This window comes from Lagopus leucura, unplaced genomic scaffold (genome assembly GCF_019238085.1).
Source record: "Lagopus leucura isolate 7727_CA_CO unplaced genomic scaffold, USGS_WTPT01 Super-Scaffold_806, whole genome shotgun sequence".
Lineage (NCBI taxonomy): Eukaryota > Metazoa > Chordata > Aves > Galliformes > Phasianidae > Lagopus > Lagopus leucura.
In genome coordinates, this window is record NW_024962260.1 from 503,090 (window position 1) to 513,321 (window position 10,232).

At 50.8% G+C, this 10,232-nt stretch overlaps 1 protein-coding gene across 4 annotated transcripts in view; it reads right to left on the reverse strand.

Moving 5' to 3' along the window:
* The window catches only part of MSI1 (musashi RNA binding protein 1), a 28,134-nt gene extending 27,893 nt beyond the window's left edge, over positions 1–241 (reverse strand). For 2 of the 4 annotated variants that reach the window (XM_042865815.1, XM_042865812.1), the window contains exon 1: positions 112–241. In XM_042865815.1, the coding sequence (XP_042721749.1) occupies positions 112–188 (77 nt within the window). In that variant the 5' untranslated portion in view covers positions 189–241. Of the gene's footprint in view, positions 1–46 lie in introns of all 4 variants that reach the window. The other 2 variants (XM_042865816.1, XM_042865813.1) reach the window with 1 other exon arrangement.
* Positions 242–10,232: the final 9,991 nt, after the last annotated feature.

Below are 10,232 nucleotides of genomic sequence, written 5' to 3' on the forward strand. Positions count from 1 at the left end.
GGGGGGCGGCGGAGGAGGCGGCCGGCGGCGCCCGCCACGCCGGTACCAGGGGTCGTGCGGGGAGTCCGGGGAGGCGAGGCCGGGCTGGCTGCCGTCTGTCTCCATTCGGACCTCTTCTCCCTGCGAGGAGCGGCGCCGCACTCCCGGGGCAGATGAGCGCTGGAAAAGGGGCCGGACGGACAGGCCATGCTGCCCCCTCCCCCGACCCCTCTCCGCCGGGCGGGGAGGGAGCGAGGGAGGAGGGCCCGGCGGGCACAACCTGCCCGGCTCCTCCCACCCCCGCCGGCCCGCCGGCCGCCGTGCGCATAAAACCCGCCGGCGGCGCCGGGCCGCGCCGGGACCGAACGCCGGGAGCTGCGGCCGGACCGCGCCGGAGGAGAACGGAGGCAGCAAAGGCAGCTGGAACAGAGCGGAGCGGCGGCGGAGGCGGCCCGGGGCCCCGCGGGCGCTTTGTCCTCGGCCGCGCCGCTCCGCACCTGCGCTAGCGGACAAAAGGCCGCGGGCTCTGCTCCGCCGCTGCGGCCTCGGCCGGGCTGGGTCCTCCGGGTGCCGCGGGGCGAGGCCCGACTCGGGCCTCTCGAGTTCGCCGCGGCGGATCCGGAGCTCCCGGCGGCGAAGGAGACGCCGGCAGCGGGCGGGTTAAAGCCGGCGGGCGGAGGGCCCGGCCCAGCCCCCGGGGCCGCCCTGCCCGCCCGGAGCGCGCCCGAGGCCGCGGCCCCCGCCGAGCGGAGCCTGCCCGCGGGCTCGGGATGCCGACGGGGCCGCGGGCGCGGACGGTTCGCACCCGGGTTTCCTGCTCGGAGCTCGGCGCTGCCCGTCCGGGCGGCTCCTCCGGCAGAACCCCGAACCGCTGCCGGACGGCCCCGCTCGCAGCACCGGAGCGGCGGTTCGGCGCGGCCCGAGCCCTTCCCCGCGGGTGGAGCGGAGCGGCCCCCGGCGCTCAGCAGTTCCTCGCCCGTATAAATCAACAGAGCTGTGCCAGGCTCCGGCGTCTCGCAAGTTCACCCGTGTACTGCGGGCCCTGCGCTCCGCTCGGGCGAGCTGGCATGGAGGAGCCCAGTGAGGAACAACTGATATGCTGGGTGTCAGAGGAGAACCGGAGCCTCTCTGCCCTGCCTGCACGGCGCATCACCCTGAGAAAGGGCGCTTGTTAGCAGTGGTGACACATCAGAACACAGCAGCACACAAAGCCTCTCTCTGGACAGGGGCGGCACAGGCTGATGGGCCGTTCCTGCTCCGTGCCACGGTGCTGCCAAACATTCTCCTGCCCGTCTCTGCACCGCAGCATGAGCCTTCCTCAGCCAAACGGCTGTTGGTCAGCACCAGCCTCACATGACCATTCTTCCTCTTCTTTAACGACCGCTTTTCCCTGTGCCAATACACCTCACCTCCCTCCTGGAGGAGAACCAGAACACCTTTGTTTTAATAGCCCCCCATAATAGTATTTTTCATTACCTAGGCTCATCCCAAAGGCTGTGGCTGCAACCGAGAGCTGAATTCATCCACCCACTAGCTCTGCCAAGCCACCATTCACCCGCTCCATTTCCTGAGCTGAAGTCAGTGGCACTATCTCATCTTCTGGCCCCGCACCTGGCACTCAGTGAGCTCACAACCAGACGCTCAGTGACCACCCCAGGGACTGAGCTGTACCTCAGCCATGGTTGCAGCACAGCAGTACGTGGCAGTCACCTCCCCTTGCATACCCTGTGAGTTCTGGGCCATCAGAAAGCCTCACTGCTCCTGCCTCACTGCCCAAACTCACTGCTGCTGCGCTGCCTCCTGGCACCTGCTCCGAGTTGGATGGCAAATACTTCAAGTGAGGAACTAATGTTTTGCAAGTCACCTGGCACAGGCTTTCATGCTCCATTGACTGGCCAACTTAGGCAGAGTAGCAGTGCTAATTAAACTCCAGAAAGGAGAAAAGAAACAAGAGATCAGTGTTGGGCATACAAAAGGACAACATCCTTCGGTTTACTCCCAGCAGACTGTTATAATTTTAAGTGCATTATAAACAACAGATAATGCAGAGCACTCAGAGGCAGCATTAAAACACTTCACTATAAATATATATATCTTCTGCATTATGTTTATTATTTTACTCTCTTCCACCAATACTGGAGGAGAGAGAACAGGATCAAAGTGAGCTACCATCTGTGAACATAAGAGAAAAAGCAATCTTCAGGAGGGGCTGGATGGAGAATGTGGTTGGAGCTGCATCCCTGGGAGTGACGGCACGCCGTACCACGTAACTTATTCCAAGGCCCTTTCCAAAACACAAGTCATATTTTGAGTTTCCACCTCAGGACCCCAAAGCCCTTTGGAAGTATCGATGCATTTATCTCTATAACACACAAGCCTGAAAAATCTGTTGATTAGTGACAGTAGGAAGCTTTCCTCACAGAGAAGTAAATATATAAAACATTCCAGACCTTATGATTGGAAAGATGATCTCCAAATATAAAATAATGCAGCATTGTATTCCTGGGGCTGCAGACAGACAGCTGTAGTGCCTCTGTGGCTGCTGCTGAGAGGTTGCCAAACACCAGCGAGATTAACAAAACTGCTCAGTTTTCTTGCTGCTATTCAGCGTCTCGTGTGTGGTAGAGTGACACTATCAAAATCATGTCCACTTCCTGCTGGGGACGATGATTGGCAAAGTGCTGCCCAGCACCAGTGGCAGACACTGGAGGTATTCATGGGGAGAGGGAGGTTCCCAGAAGTGGAGGTTAGGGGAGGGGCAGGGCAGCAGGGCCTCCTTTGCTCCTCCATCATAGACGAGTGACAGAGAGCCCAAGTCCTGGAGCCGGGAGGTTCTGGCCAGCGGTACTCAGAGAAGTTTTGTTTTTCATTCAGTTTGGACAGTTAATAAACAAACTTGAACTGGAATCCAAATCTCTCCTGTCGAATTCATGTTCCGATGCTGAACAAGCAAATCTGGAAGATATTAAGATATGAATACATAGGTGCATAGTGAAGGTGAATAAGGAGTAAATAGAGACAAGAGGGATAACGAAAAAGGACTGAGGTAGAAGAGAGGAGACCATTCAAATTACCACAGGGCAGCAGGAGAGATTGGAACCTCAGAAACAAGAACGGAAAGAACCCTGCATGGAAAGAAAAGCAGAATAAAATATCACTTTGCTTTCTTGGAGAGAAGAAGAAAAAGTAACTTTCAGCTTGGTGAATAGGGATTCAGCATAAAACAGCAGAAGAGAAGAGGTCTGTGAAGGACCGCAGGCTTCCAATTGCTGATGGACGGGGAAAAAAATAAAAATAAAAATAAAAATAAAAATAAAAATAAAAATAAAAATAAAAATAAAAATCAGTCCTTCCCACTGCTCTCCCTCTCCACAAGCTCCAGCAGCTTCTACCTACAGCGATACAGCACAGAGGGAGGAAGCACTGCCTGCTCAGCCAGGAGCACCGCGGGCGCCCAGCTCTGCGCAGCCTGCCCCTGTGCAGGCACCAGCTCTCCTCTGAAGGGGTTCCCCTCTCCAAAGGTGGGCTGCCAACGTCTCCACTTCCCATTAACCTCGTCTCGAAACAAACAGCAGATCCAAAAAATGGGACCTCTCTCTCCTATCCACTTCCCCCTTCATCACTTTGTTACCATTTGTCACAGACTTTTATCAGCCACTGCTTTCTGCTCCACCCTGGCTCCTGCTTAACCTATGCCTAGCCCTCACTCAGCACCCCACACAGAGGTGGCCTTCCTGGATCGTCAGTCCACCCACCCCAGAAGCAGCGCATTGCATTGCCTCCTGTTCTTTCCTTCTTCACCAGGAAGCTCATGGTGGGGTGGTGACACAGAAGAATCCATTTCCCCACTGTCAGAGCAAAGAGATGAAGACACATGCAACAGAAATCCACCGGATCTGTCAGACTTTTCTGCAAAGGACACTGACTGCACTGGTCCTTGTGCTCACCCAGGGTAGGACAATCAGCTCAGCTGACAGAGAGAGACATCAAGGTTAGATGTGCCAAGAAACTCAGCAATTGTGGTGACGGCTGAAGATGGAAGAGGCCTGAGAAATCCACATCCACGAAGAGTTTTAAGAACAAATTAAGCAAGTGTTGGTTTGCTGATCAGGTTATACTTTGCCCTTGCCTGTGGCTAAGAGGCGACTTCTCAGCAGTGTTTTTTAATACTCAGTTTCTATTATTTCTTCACCTTGTTAGGTCAAGAACCTCTAAAATCCACCTTAGAGAAAGCGAGGGAAAAGAGGAGCAAGGGGAGAACAAGGCTGCAGGAAGGACAGCTGGATCCCCAGCTGAGATGCTTGCAGGAGGCAGAAGTCTGAGTCCTGGCACTGCCCCAGAGCAGCACCAGAAGGAATAGGCATTGACAGGAGCAGGCAGAGAACTTTTGGCCCAACACAAGAACAGGAGCCAAGCAAGCAGAAGCTGTTTCTCCTTCCCCTCCCTTTCCAGACACAATCAGTTTCCCACCTCTGCTGTAACACTCACATCAGCTCTTAACTCTCCCATTTCTTCAGGACTTATTTTCTAATCTAATTTGATGGGACCTTTGCTCCACAAATCCCAACAGCACTTCCCAGAAGACATCTTTATAGCATTCTGGTACCTTGGTGGTGTAAAGCAACCGGGACTACACTGTTAAACTTAAGAGCACAAAATTGAGAAGGTTTGCAGATCATTTGGGGAAAGAACAGGAAAAAGCTTCTTCAAAATCCCAGGTATATGCTGGAGCTCCTGAGACAGGAAAGGTTCAGCCCAAGGCGAGTGCACAGGACAGAAATACACACTGCAAATCTCCTTAAGCAGCTCAGCCTGTCCTGGTTCCTCAAGGTTTTGTCAAGGTATTTTGTTTGTGCTTGTCACATGACTTACATCAGGCATCATGTCCTAATCAAGACGGACAACATCGTCTTCCCAGGCAAAGCTCCATCTTCAGCCTGCAGAAGCAGCTTATCTGCTTGGTGCATGTCACTCCTGCCTGAGCTGCCTCTGCTGAGCCAGACTACAACATCCAGGTGCACCTGGAGACCTCATGGTCATTCTCCTGTTTGCTGCTGAAGAATACTGAAGCATCACTCACCGAGCAAGGCTCCAACACACCCAGAGGGTGCAGTACGCAGAAGAAGTCCTGGCGTTCCCAAGTAGTGCACTCAGCACAGTCGCTCTGGGGCCAGGAGTGGTACCTTCCAGAGAAGGAGGGTTTGACTTGTTCCCCAGGGCACACCATCTTCTCTCAGGCTTAGAGGCTGCTGAGCTGTTCAGGCTTGGGAATGTGAAACAAGGGGACTGTTGCTCGAGACTCCAGTCACAGAAACCTCGACCAGGTTTCAATTATGTTTAGAACTGAAAGCAGCTCAAAATCTGTTCCTTGGTCTGAATACACAGCGATTCCTCCCTGCCCACAGACCAGCGAGCTGACCTCTAACTGAAGAGAAGCTCTGATTCTGCATCACTCATAACCTAGTGGGAAATACTTTGCTCCTGCTGCTACTTGTCTATTCTTGCCCTTGTATCTTCTGCTCAGTTTTCACAGCCTTTAAGCATTTATCTTTTCACGCCTCTGCCTGCTCCGGATTTCCCTCAAGGCTGATTTTGCTACATTCAGGTCCTTATGCCATTTTCTTCTTTTTTTTTTTTTGCTGCACACAGACCTCCACCACCCACCTCACACCCAGGCAATCCTCGAGCTGGAGGAAATTGAGGCATCGAGCCTTCTCCTCTCCAGAACAAGCAGCAATTCGCCAACTCAGAGCACCCAGCTGTTAGGTGGCCAAGCCACCACAACCACAAGGGACCCAAACAGCCATCCAGGACATTGCTCGGCCCAGAGCTGGGACATGAGCAACGTGGAGATGCTGCCAAAAATGGGGGGATGCAGAGGAGCAACAGGAAAGCTCTCTCACAGTGGAGATAGGCAATATAAATTGGAGCCATCCCTTTATTAGAAGTAGGAATGAAACTGTAACCTCTACAATTCAGAGTTTGTCAGATACGCGTATCAAAATGCAGCACTCTAGTATCAAATCTTATGGGTCTTAGAAAAAGAAGTAATGGAATGTTTGTAATTATTATTGCTTTTTAACTCCATGTCCCCTCCTTGGAGGCATTCAAGGTTGGGTGGATGGGGCTCTGAGCACCAGATAAGCTGTAGGTGTCCCTGTGCACTGCAGGGGAGTTGGACCAGGAGGCCCTTAAAGCTCCCTCCAAACTCACACCATTCTATGATCTACTTGCAGCATTCCAAGTTGATCAGAGAACAGATCCTCATGCTCTTGTTTGTGGGAATGACCAGGGCAGCTCCAGAGGCTTCAGAATACAGGAATCTCATGAGTTATACTGGAAATAGCGAGGTCATACTCAGGCTTGTGAAATCTTGACTCACTGGACTTGTACTCTGATTACACGGGTTTCTGGAAGGCCTGTTTAGTGTGTCCTGCCCTGCCCCAGCATTACCCCTCTGGAGATCACCACGTTTGCTGCTTCAGACACCCATGGGGTTTGGAAGCTGCCTACTTGGGAAGGATGGAAACAGTGAGGCAGGAAATGGTTTTTTTTCAAAATTCACTGCTGTTTCTGAACATTTTAGTCAAAAAGCTGGAGGTGCAGGGAACATCCTTACTTCTGGACAAGGCCTATGGGAGCTATGGGCTCACATTTCTGCAGTATCCCACGATGCATGCCCACAGTCTGTATGTCCTTATGCATAGTGGCAGACTTGTCGAGGTGGAAAGCATGACACTCAGATAATCCATACCTTGTGTTTTCAGCTGAACAACACCCTGCTCTCTGCTCAGCAGCACGCTGCTAGACACCAGGAAAGCTTGCACAAATATTTTCCTACCTCAGAAGTTATCATATTCCTGTTACACCTTATAAAGCGTATTTAAACCAAAACACGTTTTAGAGAATTGAACCTAAAAAAACCCCTTGCTGGTGTTTGGAGAAAGCTGGGGACAGAAGAGACATTTGCTGGGAAAGCAGCTCTAGAGCCAAGCAAATTTTTCAAGTGGGAAAGCTCCTCTTACACACTCCTGCTAGGCAGACGAAACGTGCTCAAGTCTGTTGGTCATTCTGGAGCCTTGCAAGAAATGCAAGGTCTGGTAAATTCATTCCCAGATGCTGGGGGAACAAGGGGTTGTGGGATTCGATTCAAGATGGGGAGATTTACTGCAGAACAGAGAAAAAGCCAATCAATGGAAGTTTGTTCAGCCTTCTTCCCTTTTTTTCCCCCCCCTCCAATGGGGCTGCAGTAGGAGAAATTTTGGGATTTTATGCTTGTGTTGCTTTAAGGGCAGGAATGCTGGAAACAGAGGTATTTGATACCTTTGCTGCTAATTACAGTGCAAGCTCTCAGTGTCCTGACAATGCCCTTGTCCCTGACCTGGAGGGGCCTCACTGTCTCAGGGTCAGCTGTGATTTAGTTTTAGGTCAGACCAGGGACTCTCCTGCCCAACTAACCACGCTTTGTTTTGAAGTAGAAACCATTTACTAGCAAGGAAGGGTCTGAGACCATCAAACTCTCTTCATTAACAAGAAACAGGAACGAAGTGCAGAGCCCCAGAGACGAAGGTCAGTGTAGAACACAAGGAGGGCTTGCCAAACTGCATCACTAAGGAAGGGGCCGTTCTGCCCATCAGCCGCACGGCTCACATCTCCTGTTCCCTTCAATTAAGCATGTTTATTACAAAAGCATCCAGGGACCAACTAGGCTGTGCCAGTCCCCAGTCTGGCACAATGGCATCGTCAGCCTCTCACCTTAGAGAGTTTACAGCACATAGTAAGAGGCTTGAGAAAGAACTGATCTCAGCACAGCTCATGAAGTGCTCATGCTGCTCCTGCCTCTTCTCACAGGTTAGCTAAGTGATTTGGGGGCAAGAAAGTCTGTTTCTTTACTTGAAATCTGGGATTTTTCTTCCCTACCTCAAGAACTGCTTTGAGCTCTTCAGGGAGAACATGCTGCAGAAAATAACCTACAAGCTGTAAAGGAAAATGCTTTTTAACTTTAAGCACTCTAACTCAGAGAGGGAATTAAGTATTTTTTTTCAAATCAACAGATTTGGATCTGATCTTCTTCCCCCTCACCACATTCACGGACAGAGATTATACTGTCACCATACCACAAAACACTGCCTGAAATTAGCTTGCCACGTAAAGAACTGTTCTTTACCATTTGTGGGTTAGACTGAAAGACCAATACATTTCACACGCTTTCAGAGCCCCTGTTTCTGCATTTATGTGGATGTAGGGCTGTGTTTGCCAAAGAAAGCCCACCCTTAGCACAAATTTTGCACATCACTCTGACAAGAGGTCAGCTTGCACTTACAAGAAAAAAAAAAAAAAAGCTAGATTATAAAGAACAAAAAGTCAATTTAGTAAAAAGTAAGGTGCTTTGACAGTGGGTTACGGTGTCCAAATCACGAAAACACAGAGAGAAGAGTAGAACAAAACACGCTCCTTGGGAACACTGACATATCTTCAGTTCCAGATGCTGGCCACCACTGGGGTTGGAGATCAAATGTGAGATTTGAGCTATGGAGAGAAGCAGGACTGCTAGGGGATGTTCAAACAGTGATGCTCAAGTCTCTGATAAAAGTTGACTACAAGACAGCAGCACACCCTGATATGTGTTAATGCTTGCTCACTGCCATGCTCGACAGCTACAAAACATTGCAGTAGAAAGAATTACCAGCCCTGCAGACTTTCAGATGAGTTCAAAATGCAATATCCCAGTTGCCAACCACAGCTCCCCAGCTACACATAACCCCAATCTCTGCTCTCACTATTGATTCCTCTGTAAATACCAACACAGCTTCCAAGAGCCCATCTGAATTGCCAGAACTCTTTGTGGGACAGGTCCCAGTGACCCAAGAGACCTCTTCTTCATGGCCCCCGACAAAGGCATGATTTTCAGGAGCAACGCAACTGCTGTGTACCAGCACAAGGCTCTGGAGCAGAGCAGATAGCTTTCTTGGCAGCTGGCCCTCCATGCTGGAGCTCACTCCCAGGAGAGATTAAAGAGAGTAAAAACCTCATTGCCTTTAGAGCAAAGCGCTCAACCTGCTTCTACCAGAGATTTCTCACAAGAGGAAAAAAAAAATCCAAACGTCTCTACAAATAGAAGACTGCAGGAACAGAGAACAGATAGCCCAGTTAATGCCATTTGTACCACTTTGTGAACAGCTCAGCCAACACTGTGATCAGTAAGGACAGTCAGAAGCTCTGAACGTTTTACACTGTGAAGATCACCTTACTAACATCTGGACAGGTAATTGCCTCCCTACATAAAATCACCCAAAAAACAGATCTGCGATCGCAAAGTTTTCAAGTGAGGTTTTAAAATTGTTGAATAGCATGAAATGTATGTTATCTCCCAGGCAACCTTGTTCAAGCCCCCTTTTTATTTTCAAGGCATGCTAGAGGATGGAAATTATCCTCAGGTGCCCAGGTAGTGCAATTTATAGACTGAGGCTGCTGAAAGTGCAAGTAGAAACTACTCAGACTCTCTTAGACTGCACGTGCTTTCAGACTCTTCTTTCACTTCAGGTGTCACCATATCCACATAACCCCTGTAGCAAAGAAGAAAGGAGAGAGCTTTCACTGGTGTCAAGGAAGGCTGAACTCCGTCTATAGACAAGGAAGTTTTCTGTCCACACACAGAGCACTGCACAAATGAGCTGCTTCCCAAGGGCAGAGAAGAGTCCCCTTCAGAAGCAGCTCCCAGAGCTGGAGCTGCTGTGCAGCAGCACACAATGCCAACTCACCCTGCAGCTCAGCAGGCTCCCAGGGATGGGGCCACGAGCACCACGGGACACTCGGTAAACAACAGAGTGGTCACCTCCTGTCCTCTGCCACCGAGGCCAGGCTCTGCAAGGTGCAGCACAGAGCTCTGGGCAGGGTGTGCAGGCAGCAGCCTGGCCTGGGAACTCAGGAGCAGCAAGGAGGGAGAGGATGCTGGAGTGGAAGTGATTTGAATTAGAACAAACCGGCTGCTGAATAGAAGCTTTTATTCCAGCATGGAGAAAGCTTTGTTAGTCAAGCACATGTGATGCACAAAAGCCTCCACTTGAATTCATTGAGTTTTAATTGGTTCTCAGGTGGGGGAGGAGACGGGTGTTAGGAATTAGGGATTCCTTAAAGAGGCAATATCATTAAATCTTAACGCCTCTTCCCTCTCGCTCCACACCCCCAGCTTCAGCTTAGGAGTCTGGCCCCATTCAATTGTCTTACACTAGAGAATCAGAAAAACTGAAGGA